This window comes from Carcharodon carcharias, chromosome 8 (genome assembly GCF_017639515.1).
Source record: "Carcharodon carcharias isolate sCarCar2 chromosome 8, sCarCar2.pri, whole genome shotgun sequence".
NCBI classification, from domain to species: domain Eukaryota; kingdom Metazoa; phylum Chordata; class Chondrichthyes; order Lamniformes; family Lamnidae; genus Carcharodon; species Carcharodon carcharias.
Window position 1 is genome coordinate 124,045,796 of NC_054474.1, and position 17,353 is coordinate 124,063,148.

General features: G+C 42.4%; 1 protein-coding gene across 1 annotated transcript in view; it reads left to right on the forward strand.

Annotated features, from left to right (window-relative positions):
* The first annotated feature begins 442 nt into the window (after positions 1 to 442).
* Positions 443 to 17,353, forward strand: part of LOC121280839 (tubulin beta chain-like) — a 36,836-nt gene continuing 19,925 nt past the window's right edge. Inside the window, exon 1 of the mRNA XM_041193115.1 lies at positions 443 to 512. Coding sequence (XP_041049049.1) covers positions 456 to 512 — 57 coding nt within the window. The 5' untranslated portion in view covers positions 443 to 455. The remainder of the gene's footprint in view (positions 513 to 17,353) is intronic.

The following is a 17,353-nucleotide window of genomic DNA, read 5'->3' on the forward strand; positions in this document are numbered from 1 at the left end:
TCGCTCCAACATCTTTGCATCCTTCCGAATGCATGGTGCCCAGACTTGGGCATAATATTCCAGCTGGGGCCAAATTAATGTTTTATAAAGGTTTAACATAACTTTCTGTTTTTTACAGTCCCTGCCTTTGTTTATAAAGGCTTATATCTAAGATGTAACCCAGGCACAGACGAGGGCTGTAATGCAAAACATGGTCAGCAATATGTCAACACTTGTCCCAGGATATTGTGACAAGCTACCACCAGGTAGAAAGGGGGTGAGAGGTTAAGTTGTTACCAGGTAACATCAACTCACAGCCAATCATAGATCAGAGGCGGGCACTCGCGTTGATTGACAACCAAGCAACCAATGGAAAGACTGGAATATGATCAGCCTACCCAATAGCGGAGTCACACCGGCGGGGTTGATGGCCTAATTTCTCGCTGGGAGAGGTCAGTTTAAATCCAACTGTCGGTATGCGGGAGATTGTGCACATCCAGGCCGGCCAGTGCGGGAACCAGATCGGGGCTAAGGTTTGTAAGTGTAGCCGCACAGAGTATGTGGGGGGAGAGAGAGAGAATCAATCCTTACTGCCAGCGAAGGCTAGCGTTATACACCGGGTCGAGAGATAACGCTCCTCGCACCCACTCGGACGTGGCGATTGTCTCAAAATGGCGGCCACGCCCGCAGACTTGATCCTCGGAATTTGCGCGGGCTTCAGAGAGCGCACGCGCAGCTGAAACGGTTGAGCGGCTGCTACGCGCACAGGGCGGAGTTACGCAGGTCGTTCCCTCCAGACCTACGTTCACACAGGGAGGATATTTCAGTCACTTTCTGTGTGGGAGTCTCATTAGCTTCTTAAAACTGCCTCGTCCAGCTTGAAGTTGTTTAGTTCACACAAGGCAGACACTGTTGCAGCTGCAGCAATGACTTTTATTAAGGTGCAATAGCAAGAAACATGTTGGTAGGTATAGAAATCTGATCTGATCTTATCATCCCAGATTAACATCTATGGTTCAGGCTCAAATTGGGACAAAATGCCCAGTTGGGCGATTATTAAGTCTCCTAAATGGCAAGCCAAGTAGTTAAGCACTAGAAATACAACTATAAAGACATAGGAATTGATCAGTTTGAAAAAAAAACACCAAAACCCTAAGACCAAAAAAGCCTTTAGTAGTAAGAATATTAAAGCTGAATGTATTTTCAAAGACTTGAAACTTGTTCCTACAAGGAGCACAAAGTTACCATGCAGAGACAGAAAGTAATTAGGGAGGTCTTGTGGCACAGTGGGTAATGTCCCTGCATCTGGGCCAGAAGCTCTGGGTTCAAGTCCCACTCCTGGACTTGATGGACAAGGAAGGTGTGTTTCATAAAATGTTCAAACAGGTTGAGTATCCACCTGCAAATCCTTCCAACACACTGCCAGTGGTAGGTGATAATATGGGAGAGATTCCTCATTAGCCATGTGATGGAAAGAATGTTGCAGCCTCTACCATCACTATCCAGACTACAACATGTAAAAGTGCATGTTGTCACAGCAACTCTGACTCTGCATGAACTGTATACCACATAGCAAAGAAGGCAAAAGGCATGTTGGATAGGAGATAGGAGTACAAAAGCAAGGAAGTCTTGCTACAATTGGTGAGATGACATCTGAAGTACTGTGTAGTTTTGGTCTCCATATAGGATATACTTACCTTGGAGATGGTACAGTGAAGATCCACTTGATTGGTTCCTGGGATGAGAAGGTTGGCCTATGATGAGAAGCTGAGTAAATTAGATCTATATTCTCTGGGGTTTAGAAGAATGAGAGGTGATCTCATTCAAATATACAAGATCAAGAAGGGGTTGTCAAGGTAGACGCTGAGAGGTTGTTTCAGCTGGCTTGGGAATCTACAACCCTGGGGGAACAGTCTCAGAATAGGGGTTGATCATTTAGGCCTGAGGTGAGAAATTTCTTCACTCAAAGGGTTGTGAATCTTTGGAATTATATACCCAAGAACATTGTGGATGCTCCATCATTGAATATATTCAAGGCTGAGACAGATTTTTAATCACTTAGGGAATAAAGGAATATGGGATGTGAGTGGAAAATGGAGCTTTTAGAAGATCAACCTCAATCATATTGAATGCTGGAGCAGGCTGTTTAGTCTACTGTTCCCATTTCCTAAGTCCATCCAGTTTGCCTTCTAACATCTTGGTAGGCAGATGATACACAATTGTTAACTAATCATAGCAATCATTTGGTAGTGTTGGGATTGAAACATCAGCAGCAATGGTAACTTGATTTATGTAGCACCATAAAGAGGGGAGGAGAGGTTTAGGGAGGGAGTTCCAGAGCTTAGGACCTGAGCAACTTAAGGCAACTTTACGATTTGAAATCAGAGAGAATACAGCCCATGCTAAAAGAACACGTTCCTCACCACCAGCTTGGCTATTGTGGATCTTTTCTTAAATCCAAGTCAGACCCTCAGTCAGGAAGGATAAATGAGTTGGGTTTTGCAGCAGTTCTAATGTAGGTAGTTCATTGAATACAGGAACCAATCAGTATTTTGTAACCACTAAAGTATTGAACAGATGTTTTAAAAATGCATTTTATTGATGTCTTGCAATGTCTAAAATGCTGGACTAAGTATCATTTTCCTTCAACTTGGCTCTCTGGGACTGGCTGAACTTTTGTCCCTGCAACTAATAGTGAAACAAAAAGATTGGAGCACTGTTATTCAAGCATCAAGTAACAATGTTGTGGTGTTAAATTAGACCATATGTTTCAAATAACTGATGACTATTGGTCCTATAATTCCCATTTTCCTGATTTCCCACTCTTGAGATCCTTTAAAGTTATTTTTATTGGGGAGGGGTAGGGTGGAATGATTCTGAAGAAATTTGGGGTTAAAATTAGAGCCCAAAACAGGTACATTTGGAAAAGCAGGATTCAGTTTTATTTGAATGTCATTCCATTCCAGGCAGCAAGCAAGTTAAATGACAGCTGTTGTGAATTTTTGCACCACACCCTGGTATGGACCTCAACAGTATACTCCTGCTCCAGCAGAGAATGATGCTGACTCATCGAGATCATATCTCATCCAAATTCTTATCCTAAGTTGGTTTAAAGGATTTTGGTCGCTATCTGTTCTTAAGTGAAATAATTTTCCAGTTTCTTCCCCATCTCAAAATTAGAATTTTGTGTCATCCTTTTCTTTGCACACATTAGATGTGGATATTTAGGTCTCTATTCTCTGCACACAGTCAATATTTAATTTGCTATGGGCAGGCCAGTGCATTAGTAGGGAGATGGAATCTTGACAAGTTGCTGGTCTCTCGATGGGTAAGACACAGGCATGCTACAACCAGTGTTGTTGCACACATTTTATTAGATATGGTGTGGTTGCCTGTGTAAATATTATTCTAAACCATTTGGATCCTTGTCTCTGCCCACACAGCTAGGATGAGTAATTAAGGGATGTGCCTGAAATCTTCAGGTGGTAAATGGATGATGTTCAGGAACGAGCATCAAATGAACCCTTGCAAATTAGACAAAAATTGAGCTTATGTAACTTTTTTGTATTTTTACCCATTCCTGACTAATCCCATGCACTTAACAAACCAAGATGCAGGTCAAAGCACCCTTAAGTTTAAAAAAAGGTGTATAATCAGTTCAACAGTAAAATAGAATGAACTCCATTCTGATAGAATATTATTTCAACTTTACTATTAATGAACTCTTATGTGGGGGAGATACCCTTTGTAATTTACAAACCAAGCCAACAATAAGATGAAGACATAAGCTGATGATGGATTAACTTCTAACAGGAATGGTAAACATGGCCTCTCACTTTTTGCACTAATCCAGGCATCTGAATTGATGGAACTCTTGAAGAGATAGGTAGTATTTTTCTATTTTTCCATTTTATTTTTCACTAATGTAAAGCTTTACTTGAACTCATTGCAAATCAGAGTCATGATTAAACTGTGCACTGCTTTGGTCGGATCGCAAGCTCAGGACTGCATATGGTGCTGGTTGCTCAAAAACAAGAGATCTTCAGATGCTGAAGAGCATCTAGCATACAAAGGTCCGCGTTACGAGGAATGACTGGGAGACACTGGATAGTTCATCCTGGAAAAGAGACATCTGAGCTGATTGTGAAATTTGTGTAAGGGGAAGCAGGATCAAGGTAGTACAAGATAGAAGCTTTCCATTATCAGTCTGAAATGTCTGAATGAATGAATTCCATATGGAGCAATGGAGATAACTAACCCTGGAATCATTTAATAAGCAAGTAGATGCTGCCTCCAATGGGAAAAACATGGATCCTTTTGGATTGACAAATTAAGATGGAAAAAAATACTTTTTAAATTCATCCTGGGGATGTGAGCATTGCTGGAAAGATCAGCATTTATTGCTCTTGAGAAGGTGGTGGAAAAAATGCCTGTCCACGTCTCCAATTACTTTGATTGTGTGTACTGATGAGATGTTCTAACTGAGGCTCCGTTTGTCGCTCAAGTAGAAGTTGGTGATTGATATAAAGAAGAGCAGAGAGTGCTCCTCATGTCCTGTGCAACATTCTTCCTTCAGTTTATCCAAAACACTTTTTAAATTCATCCTGGGGATGTGAGCATTGCTGGAAAGGTCAGCATTTATTGCCCTTGAGAAGGTGGTGGTGGTGAGCTGCTGCCTTGAACCGCTGCAATCCATGTAGTATAGGTACACCCACAATGCTGTCTGGGAGGGAAAGCCAGGATTTTGACCCAGTGACAGTGAAGGAACAACGATCTAGTTCCAAGTCAGGATGTTGTGTGGCTGGTAGGTTGAATTTGCAGGTGGTGGTGTTCCCACCAGTTCCCAGTATTTTTTGCCATTTGTTGCTTCCTGACTGCATTTCAAGACATTCAATGTTTGCAGAGCACCCAAAGAACTAATTAGGTGCCATTTATGAATTCCTTTGTTTACACATTCTTAATTTAATTCAACAAGCTCTAAATCAACTATCTACTTTTGATTTTTCTCATTGTAGACAACTTGACGTCTATGCTAATGATGATTGAATTTGACCAGAAGTAATTAAATATAATAGTTCACAGTATGTCTTTCTAGTGAGTGAACAGTAAGTTTGAAATGTTGCATTGTACTCTAGTTAATGGCAGGCTGTCATTTTGTATGTCTATTTTCATGGACCTTTTGTTCATCATAATACAAATCCTGAGACATAAACTTGAATCCCCAATCAACCGCTTTTGTATGGAGTCTTGTTTTGCAAGATGATGTCTTCTTATGGTTTTCCTTGTACCGATAAAATGGAAAAAGCTGCTTATGAAACAGGACAGGAGATGAAAGTGATTGAGGGTGGGATACATTCAGGAGCAATTGTTATGAAAGGAATCAGCCATCACCTTGGAACAAAAGAAAATCTAAGAATATAATATAAAAGCGATATGAAAGTTTAGAAGCCAAGAAAAGAAAGCAATTCAAGTCTTTGCACTTCTGTTTGTTGAGTGGTGGACTGAGAGCAATGGGATGTTGTTGGAAACGTTGACTATGGAACATTCAATAAAAGTACTGAGTCAGCCTGGAGCGTGACTTTTCTGGACAAAAGATAGTTATTGAAAGGATAATGTGGTAATACAACTAGCGCAAATACTTTTGAAATTATGTAAACCTGTAATCTGAGTTTAGAGAAGGGATTGTTAATTTCAGGCTGCCATTGTTACGTTCTTCTCTTTGATGATACATACCAATCATACACAAGGATTTATTTGAAGGTAAGACCACGTACAGATGATGTTCACTGGGAGGCTAAGTATAGTACATCTGATCTTTACCCTGCTGTTTGCTGACTGCTGACAAGTCACGGGACTAATACATCATATCCTGTTGGGGTGTGTAATGATTGACAGTAGCTTAATATATGGTTCCTTAAAGGTATATGCACATTATGTCACAACATCCATCATATATGGCTAGAGCCAGTAGCACATTGTAATTGTATGTTCAGAGGAAATGCAACTTGATGTCATCTCCCTGTTCCCCATCAGAAAGTTACTATAACGTTTTACCTTTATTAAATTTACTTTTAAAGATTTCATTTTCCCTTTTTATCACCTATTTTTTCTTCAGGAGAAAATATATGAATTGTCAAATGGGAAAAACTTTTTAATGAATTTGGTTCCTGCCATCCATGTGGTCTCTCCTTGTTGCAGTTGTAGCTCTGTTGATGAATGCAAACAGGCATGAGCTTGCCCAAGATTTTAAGCTTGACCTGAATTCATACGCTACCTGCCTGAACACTTTTTTGACCTTCATTTGGCAGGATCCCTTTGAGATAGAAAGGTGCTGGAGCAGGTACAGAAAAGATTTACCTGGATCATAGCAGAATGGAGAAATTGTAACCATCAGGAGTGACAACAGGCTGGGTCACTTTTCTCTGGAGAAGAGAAGGAAGATTGATATAATAATAGTCTTTAAAATCGTGAAAAGGTTTGAGAGAATAGACAGAACATGTTTTCACTTGTGTGGGAGTCCAAGAGCCATAAATATAAATACAGTCAGTAAAGAATTTACAAAAACTTCATCACCCTGAGAATGGCTAGAATATGAAACTCACTCCACAAGGAGTAATTAAGGTGAATATCATTGATGCCTTTAAGATTAAGCTAGGTGTTAAGTACAAGTGGGAGAAATGCATAAAAGGATATGCTGATAGAGTGAGATGAAGTAAGGTGGGAGGAGGCTTGTATGGAGCATAAACACCAGCAATGACCGGTTGGGTTTTTAATGGTCTGATTCTGCATTGTCAATTCATCACAGTTTTTAACCCAATCTTCAGTACCTCAAGGGGCCACCATAGTAGCAGCATGGTATAATCTTCCAAATACTGCAGCTTGTTGCCATCGATTACTCTGAAGACTGCCTCTGTCTTAGGGGTGGATCTGAGGAACATAGGAACAGGAGTAGGCCATTATAACCCCCTTGAATCTGTTCTGCCACCCAATTAGAACGTGACTAACTTGTATCTTAATTCCATTGACCCAGCTTTGCTCTGCATCGCTTAATACTCTTGCTTAATAAAAATGTTCCACTTAAGGAAGCCATTAATATTTGCGTTGCAACACTATATCATGATGATCTAGACCCGCCACCATTGTGTGAATCTATTCATCGAACTTATAAATTCAGCAACTCTCACAATTGAGTTCAGTCTTAATGACACCATGTATTCCTAAATTTAAGCATCAAGTGAAGGTAGCGGTTTCACACTGCTAATATGCAGTAGCAACATGAGTGGTATTTGCCACGAACAGGATGCTGCCATCAAGCCAGAAAGATGTTCTGCCTATAACACGAATGAGTAATGTGATAAATGAATTTCAGTGCCAGTGTGATACTAGGTATGTAGGCCATACATCCAAAAGACTGCAGATCATATCAACTAGCAATTCCCAGCCACTGTTCACAACAGAAAGGTTACAGACCATATCCAACCAGCCCATGCGTGCAAACTCAAAACATAATGTCTAAAATTAGATGTGATTCCGCAATTGGACAACATTTACTACACTTCAGTGTGCTAAGAACTATGTGGGCTCAGTGTGGTGCATTTGCGTGTACTGGAAGCTACATATATTAATACATGAGGCCCTGTTCTTTGCAGACAGAATTAACATGTACACACACTGCACCTGTTTCAGCTAAACAAAATAAGTGACAACCATTCCCTGCTTCATTCCTCATGGCAATGCCTTGATCAATCAGGTTTAAGCTGCTTGGTTTAAATTTCAAACAATGCTTGGCAGTTAACTTAGTCACCATCAACTGGTGCATTCTCCTTGGCAACGTCTCTACCAATCAGAGTCCACATGCCATTCAATCAGCACTCTCTTCTCATACTGTACAAATAGTTGTTCACTTTACATTTGGTATTCTTGCGAATTGTCCTAATGTGTGCAAGATGAAAAGCTTCAACAAAAAATGTCTCTTTTTCAGCAGTAACAAAAATCTATTAATTTCCTTTTTGAATTTTACAGTTGACTTCAACAGCCTTTTTTGGGAGGCATAAAGTTCCAGATTTCCTCTATCCTTTGAAAAGTTGCTCCCTGACACCCCAGAAGTTGCTCCCAGTTATTTCTTTCACTTAGGCACTTTACAGCCTTCTGGATTCAACATTGAATTCAACAATTTTAACCTATGTCCCATTTTCATTCTGTGTTTTTCATCTTTGTTGTTGGATGGCAACTATTGGTAATAATTCTGCTTTCCCTTTTACACCTCTAGCTACATCATTACTAGTCCCTTTATTGCCCCACTTTGCCTTGCACCATCATCACTTTTGTCATCTAACATCTGCCTTCCAAAGGCTAGGAATCCTGTGTAACTCATCTCCTGACTTCCCATCATCGACAAGGTACAAGTAAGGAGTGTGATGGATTACTTTCCACTTGCCTGGATAAGTGCAACTTCCACAACAGTCAGGAAGCATGGCAGCATCCAGGACAAAGCAGCCCGCTTGATTGGCACCACATCCACAAACATTCACTCCCTCTACCTCCAACGCGCAGTAGCAGCGGTGTGTACCATCTACAAGTTGCACTGCAGAAACTCACCAAGGCTGCTTAGACAGCAGCTTCCAAACCCACAGCTCCTACCATCAAGAAGGACGAGCAGTAGACACATGGGAACACCATCAAATGGAAGTTCCCCTCAAAGCCACTCACCATCCTGACTTGGAAATATGTCGCCATTCTTTCACTGTACCTGGGTCAAAATCCTGGAACTCCCTCCCTAACAACACTGTAGGTGTACTTATACCACTTGGGCTGCAGCAGTTCAATAAGGCAGCTCACCACCACCTTCTCAAGGGCAATTAGGGATGGGCAATAAATGCTGGGCTAGCCAGCGATGCCCACATCCCATGAATGAATAAGAAAAAACCTTATCACAGACCTTCCCTTTTGTTCTATCTTCCCCCTCTTCTTCTACCCTGCTTCTGCTGAGCATTTTTAGCCTTTTCTGTTTTTAGCTCTTTCCTAGGCTTTTCTTATTGCTTCCACCTTCTGATTTCTTATAAACCACCCTCACCCCGGCCTCTCCTGTGCAGTCCTCTGGAACATCTTATGTAAATTATGCAATGCCAATTCTTGTGCCGGATAGGAAGAAGCCCACATGCCCTGCTCGGTGCCAGGCCACCAGCCTCACCACCTCCAGTGCTGACTGCTTTTTTTCCCAATTATATTAATGGCAGTCTCTTCTACAGTGTTTGCAAAGTGACTGAAACTCCTTTTTCAAGAAGAGTGGGGAAAAAACTACTCCAGGTACCATTGCGTTAGTCAATGCAGCGTGTAATGCCTACAATATCTGGGCCCGGGGAATCTTTTCTTGTATTTTCTTTACACGTCAAAGCCTATGCAGACTGATTTAACCTAATCATTACCTTGCTATTATTTGAATGGTCTAATTACAAAGGGTGTCATGTACCCATCTGTCCATCCAAGCCAGGTCAAAGTCTCAGGATCTCTGACTGTACACAGTCTCATCAGCTCATAAATATCCAGTGCTACACCCTGGCAAAGCAAAGAAAACATGGTGGCCTTAGTATTCAGTTACTTTGTGTTGGTTCTAACTACATCTGGGCCTCCGAGATTCTGCTAAGGTGTTTATCCATTAGTTCTCGTGGAGCAGGCTGCCTGTTTTCACATTCGGCTAGATTTCTGCTGAGGTTTTGAAACCTTCGGGGTCGGTAGAACACTTGGTCAATGAAGGCCCAAATCATAAGTTTCCCAGCATGTCACCTCTCAAATAGTATGTAAATGATTTGCGAATTTAATGAACTCGACCTGACAACATGGATGTTAGGATAAAATGTAGAATGCAGTAGATTTTAATTTTTATTCTGTAAATTAAGGAGACCTGAATTTTGTAATGTATTATAATTATTTTACTGAAATATTCATAATTGTGCAATCCTTTTATTATTTTATACTTTATTTTTTAAAGATTGTCTATAGCTATGTTAAGAATTATGATTATTTGTTTTATTTGTATCGTCATCACAATTCAGCATTTGCTGCCACGATGATTTTTCAATAAACGAGTTATCAGTCTATCAATCTCAGATGTTTTTACTCAGGCTGTGTTACGGGCAGTAATAAAACAAAGTTCAGTATGACAATGAAACTAAAGAAGTCTACAGTCAAAGTTTTATTAATTGGCAAGGCAACTCAGTGTATGGATGTTCCAGGATTCTTACAAGACTGTGCTCGTGCCAGTCTATCACATGTTCTCTTTATAGAAAGTAGTCTAAGTGGTGAGCAGTGTGCCTAGGGCTGGAAGTATCTGCTAAAGGGAATGGCTTACTAAACAGAATGACAACAAGAATTTGGTGAGAGTGGGAATTGAGCACAGAGGGTAAAGGAAGGTTCCAAGTGCTTTAAATTTGGAATATTGGTAAATAAGTAAATAGTCATACTGGAGGACATAGAAAAATAGACATGCACAAAAAGAAGTATCAGAACTTGAGGTAATTATAATTAGTATCAAGGTAAGATTCCAGGTATCCCTTTGTGTATTTAGTATCGTCAGTGGTTAGTCTTAACCTTGAGTTAGTAAGGATTTACAATTGGTGCAATTAAGTGTGAGTGAAAGGAAAACTAGCTAAGTGATTAAATTCAATTACATTTAAAGACATTGGCCCAGATTTTCACCATGATGGAGAGGCTCTCTGTCGTAGAGAAAATGCCCGAAAATCTTAAGTCTCAATTTAAATCTTAAGTAATTATTTTGCTTTGGTTGCTTTGTATGAACAGGTAAACATGACATTGAATGATGAGATGGTTGCTTTGTATGAATAGGTAGACATGACGAACGATGAGATGAGTAATGAGATAAGTGCATTTAAATTTTGAAAAGGGGATGTACGGAATATATCCATGTGTATGTATGGATACATACTTAGAATAAACCCCTGATCCAGATTGGTTGCATTGATGTATTTTAAAAGGAAAGAAATAGCAGAGGCTCATTTGCCATTGGTCACTAACTCATTAAAAAGGTTTAGTGCCGGAGGACTGGCCATAGCTAATGTAATTCCTATAATTAAGAAGGTGGTCAGAACATATCCCAGGAATTATAGACAATGTAGGAAAAACAATGAAATCAATGAGAAATACAATACTGAATAGTCAGCATGGATTTCAAAAGGAAAATGTTGCTTGTTCAATCTTTATTGAGCTTTTTGAGGAATCAACAGAAAGTAGACAATACAGTAGATGTAATTTATCTGGATTTTCAAAGACCTTTGATAAGGCGTGCCATAATATAAACTAACAAATAAGGTCAGAGAATGTGGAGTTGGGACAAATGGAAGAATGGATTGATAGTTGGCTTCAAAACAGAAAGCAGAGTGGGAATAAAGGGTAGTTCTTCAGAGTGGCAGAAGGTGGGAAATGATGTTGCATAAAGATCAGTGCTGGGTCCATTGCTGTTTACAATTTACATTAACGATTTGGTCTTTGGAATCAAAAACACAATTTCTAAATTTGTAGAAGACACCAGATTGGGGAGAGAGTCAATACTGAGGAGGACTGAAACAAATTATAGGAGGACATTAAACTTACAGAATGAGCAGATAATTGGCAAATGAAGTTCAACACAGCTTGATAGAAAGAACAGGGAGGTCACTTATTACTTCAAAGGTGCGAGTCTAGGTAGGGTAAAGGAGCAAAGGAATTGGAATATATCAAATCACTAAAAGAGGTGCCACAGGTTAGCAAGGTCATTAAAAAGAAGCAAACCAAGCTTTATTGCTAGAAGAATAGAATTGAAAAGAAAGGAAGTTATGCTAAACCTGTATCGAACATTGATTAGACCACACATAGTACTGTGTGCAATTTTGGTCACTATTTTATAAAAAAGAGAGACATTGGAGAAGGTACAGAGATTTACAAGGATGAAACCAGAAATACATATAAGGAAAAGACTGACATTTTGAGTATCTTTTCTCTTGGAAAAAGAAGGCTAAAGGGTGACCTTTAAAATTATGAAACATTTTGATAGAGTGGCTACAGAGGGAATGTGTCCTTTTGTGGTGAGAAGCATAACTAGAAGAAGCCATCAATATAAGATAGTCACCAGGAAAATCCAATAAGGAATTCCAAAGAAACTTCTTCACCCAAAAAGTGGTGGGAATGTGGAACTCATAACCACATGGAGTGGTTGAAGTGAATAATATAGATGTATTTAGAGGGAAACTAGACAAGCATATGAGGGAGAAGAGGGAATAGAGGGTTATGATAGTAGATGAGAAAAGTTGGGAGGAGGCTCGTGTGAAGCATAAACAGTGGCAAGGACTAGTTGGGCCAAATGGCCTGATTCTATGTTGTATATCCTATGTATGTAATGTAACTCAACATCAAAATTTACAAATTTACAAAGCAAAATACTATGGATGCTAGAAATCTGAAAGAAAAGCACAAAATGCTGAAAATACTCAGCAGGTCTAGCAGTATCTGTGGAGAGAGAAGCAGAGTTAATGGGCTAAATGTTACGGGAGGGCAAAGACAGCTCATGCGCCCACCCCCACCCTGGAAGCAAAGTTGGCATAGAGTTGACTTGCTACACGCCGGCCCACCCCACAGCCATAACGTGCTGCGGACAGGCTAAACAAAGGGTCAAGTAGGATTTCTGTCCCTTGCTAGAGAGGAAAGGGAGCTATTAGCAAAATCTGATTGGCCTTCAGCTCCATCAGTCCCAGCAGTGCCTTGAGTGCATTAGTGGGCACTGCTGGGACTGCAAGAGGAGGAAGAAAATAGCTCGTGGATCCTAGAGATAGGTAGGTCTGGGGTCTTGGGCAGGTCATGGAGGGTTTGGGTTTAAGCCAGCAGGTGGGTAGGAAGAAAGGGTGATTCTAAGGGGAGCCACTCCCAATCTGCAAAGAGCAGCCCCCAAAAAAAGAACCCCCTTTTCCTTTCTGCCCTTTGAAGAGGTTATTTTAAAAATTGGCTGCCCACCCCTGCCCATGCCAAATGTTTCATGGTGTGGGCAGCATTTTAGCAGGGTCAATTGGCTTGGTAAGAAGTGTAATTGACCCTTGATTGTCTATTTACATGTGGCGGGCAGGCTGCTGATTTCAGCACCAGCCCACCTCCTGTATTATGGGGGTGAGCTTGGGGGTGGCTGGGAAGGTGGTGGGGTGGGTAGACAGCCTATTTTACAGGCCCCCCACACCCCCACCGAAAACATGCCCGGGGGAACATATGAAATGCAGCGCAATGTTTCATGTGGTGGTCTTTCATCAAGAATCAAAATTTATATATGGGAACTACAGGCCAGTGAGTCTCACGTCAGTGGTAGGGAAACTATTGGAGAAAATTCTGAAGGAGAGAATCTATCTCTACTTGGAGAGGCAAGCTTTGATCAGGGATAGCTTTGTCAGAGGGAGGTCATGCCTAACAAATTTGATTGAATTTTTTGAGAAGGTGACCAGGTGTGTAGATGAGGGTAGTGCAGTTGATGTAGTTTATATGGATTTCAGCAAAGCCTTTGACAAGGTCCCACATGGGAGACTTATAAAGAAGGCAAATGCACATGGGATACAGGATAATTTGATAAGGTAGATTCAAGATTGGCTTAGTTGTAGGAGACAGAGGGTGATGACAGAAGGATGCTTTAGTGATTGGAAGCCAGTGTCCAGTGGCATACCACAAGGATCTGTGCTGGGTCCCCTATTATTTGTCATTTAAATAAACAACATAGATGACCATGTGCGGGGTAGGATTAGTAAGTTTGTGGATGACACAAAGATTGGCCGGGTGGTTAACAGTGAGGTTGAGTGTCTTGGGCTACAGGAAGATATAGATGGGATGGTCAAATGGACAGATAAGTGGCAGATGGAATTTAACTCTGAAAAGTGTGAGGTGATAAACTTTGGAAGGAGTAATTTGACAAGGAAGTATTCAATAAATGGCTTGACACTAGGAAGTTCTGAGGAACAAAGGGACCTTGGCGTGTGTGTCCATAGATCTCTGAAGGCAGAGGGGCATGTTAGTGGGGTGGTGAAAAAGTCATATGGGACACTTGCCTTTATCAATCGAGGCATAGATTACAAAAATAGGGAGGTCATGTTGGAGTTGTATAGAACCTTAGTGAGGCCACAGCTGGAGTATTGTGTGCAGTTCTGGTTGCCACATTATAGGAAGGATATGATTGCACTGGAGGGGGTGCAGAGGAGATTCACCAGGATGTTGCCTGGGATGAAATATTTAAATTATGAAGAGAGGTTGGATAGACTTGGGTTGTTTTCATTGGAGCAGAGAAGACTGAGGGACGACCTGATCGAGGTGTACAAGATTATGAGGGGCATGGACAGGGTGGATAGGGAGCAGCTATTCACCTTAGTTGAAGGGTCAGTCATAAGGGGGTATAAGTTCAAGGTGAGGGCCAGGAGGTTGAGGGGGGATGTGAGGAAAAACTTTTTTACCCACAGGGTGGTGACGGTCTGAAATGCACTGCCTGGGAGGGTGTTGGAGGCAGGTTGCCTCACATCCTTTAAAAAGTACCTGGATGAGCACTTGGCACGTCATAACATTCGAGGCTATGGGCCAAGTGCTGGTAAATGTGATTAGGTATGTAAGTCAGGTGTTTCTCACATGTAGGTGCAGACTCGATGGGCCGAAGGGCCTCTTCTGCACTGTGATTCTATGATACCAAACAACACTGCAGAAATGCAACATAATTCAAGAAGGTGTTGGAAAACTTATAGACTGGGCAGTTAATCAGCAAATAAACTTTAACATAGATAAACGTGAGGTGATACACCTAGGTAAGAAAAATAGAAACATGACTTATACCTTAGAAAATAAACTGAATGGTGAGAAGAGCAAAGGGCTACAGGTGAATAAATCATTGACAGCAGCATTGTAGGTCATTAAAGCTATTAGAAATGCTAACAAGCGTTGGGATTTATTTCAATTTGTTATAAAATTCAAAAGTGAAATAGTTTTATTAAACTTGCGTAGGACTGGTCAGGCAGCACCTACAGTATGTTGTACAACTCTATACTTACTGTAAAAAGAACATAGTGCAAAAAAAATTGATGATGACTGGTATTTTCCAGGCACGTTGCCATTGGGTGTCACGGTGGGCATGAGCAGACAATATGGCGAGAAGGCCAAAAATTGGTTTCACGCTGTCATGAAACAAGTTTGCGATTGTCCATTCCACCCACCGATGATCGCCGGAGGTTAGGAAAGTCATTTTAATACTTCTGCATATCATTATGAGCCCCGCTCGCTGGAATCCTCCCCCCACACAGGATCATCTGAGCATGCTGATGCATTTCACAACAGTATTTAAAAGGGGTACACCTAGCGAGCTGAACTCCGAGGGGAACTGAGATGAGTGCACACTAAAGTTGCATAGCGCTCGTGAGGGTTGCCCGTTCAACTTCAGGGGAAAGGCCCCATGCATTCAGGCAAGGGCACAGGCAAGTCTCTTTTTCACGACTAGCCACATTGGTGCCGGGACAAGGGCTGCACTGCGGTTGGGGCAAGGTAGGGGGGTGGGCAAGGCAGCACGATCTGATGGTAGTGCCCAAGCACGTGCAGTTGTGGGGGGTGGTGGAGGGAAGCAACCAGGCATTAAGGAAACCTTGTATACACTGAGCATTCTCCCGCAGCTGAGACAGTTCAGGCATAGCTACATTGACACGTGTGGAGTCGGGTTTCTAGCTTATCTGCCCACTCAAGCAACACAGAAGCATGAATGTTCCACCAAATGCTCCTGAACTTTTCACCCCTTGGGCACAGACTGCAAATTAATGAACATTTTAGTGGACTGCAGAACGATTGGACGACTGGGAAGTTATACAATCTCCTTGCAAAAGCTGGTCATGGAGCAGTCACTGGTGGAGGTGCTCACAGCCCCTTGCAATGTCTTCATTCAGTTTTGGAGCAGTCTCTCCCATGGTTCAAGCTAACAGTGTAGTCTTGCTGTGCGAGTTAGGGGAATGCCTGAGTTGAGAGCACAGCATGCAGTCAAAAGGGCAAAGCTGCCGCCAATCAGTCAGGTGGAGTTGGGCCGGAGGTGGGTGGGGTTTCAGGCTGCCACGCAGCGCAGTAAACTCTGGCCTTCCAAGTGGTGGCCAGCACTCTCCAGCATGCGTTCAGGGGCCTTCAGACTTAACCAAGAGAGGTTCTTAGTATACACAAGCTAACCCACGCGTCTCTCTCTTTCATCTGCAGGAGGAGTACATCAGGAGCTTGGAGACTGGTGACCTAGCTGTATGACTCATGGCTTGCAGGGAGCGGGGAAAAGAGCAACGGAGGTGCCTGGCTGAGCAGCGGGAGGAGCAGCACCCTCAAGAAGAAGAAGCAGCTGGGGCTCCTGCGCACGCTGCTGAAGAGCCATAGCGAGCTGTCGCAGATCGGCGCCTTGCTAGATCCAGGGTCTACAGACGGTGCTCATCATTCATACAGGTGACTGAGAACCAGTGTCACCAAAGACTGTGCATGTCCAGGGAACTGGTCAGTCACGGATGCCACCTGCTGCAAGATTTGGCGCCATGGAAGGCATTCACTGCCAGTAGCTGTGAAAGTGACCACTGCGCTCAATTTCTATGCCAGTAGCTCCTTCCAGGGCTCCACAGGTGCCTCCTGCAGGATCTTGCAAGCCTCCACACACAAGTGCATCCAGGAGGTCATGGATGCCATATTTGCAAAGGCACACAACTTTGTGCACTTTGCCCAGTATCAGGAAAGCCAGGAAGCAAAAATATTGGGATTTGCACAGATCTCAGGTTTCCCACAGGTGCAGGGTGCCATCAACTGCACTCATGCGGTGCTTAAATCTCCATGGCAACAAGCAGTCAACTATGTCAACCACAAGTGCTTCCACTCGCTGAATGTTCAGCTGGTGTGCAACCACCACAAATGCATCCTACAGATCTGCACACGATTCCCAGGGAGTGTCCACGACTCCTACATTCTCAGTCTCAGATCCCTGACGTTTTCCAGGGTCCACACAGACTGCAGGGTTGCCCCCTTGGGGATAAGGGCTACCTGCAGAGGACATGGCTGATGATGCCCGTGCAGCAGAGAAGAAGGTACAATGAGGCTCATGCTGCAACTCGCACTTTGGTGGAGCAAACCATCGGAATGTTGAAAATGAAGTTCTGGTGCCTGGACCAGTCTGGTGGAGCCCTGCAATACAGTCCACAGAGGGTGTCACGCATCGTCGTTGCCTGCTGCGCACTTCACAACCTGGTGCTGCAACTGGCGGAGGAGCTGCACATCTCCTCTGATGAGGATGTCAACGGGGATGAGGGTGATGAGGTCCTCGAAGGCAAGGATGACGACAATTAGACTATTGCGTTGCCCAGACAAGGTG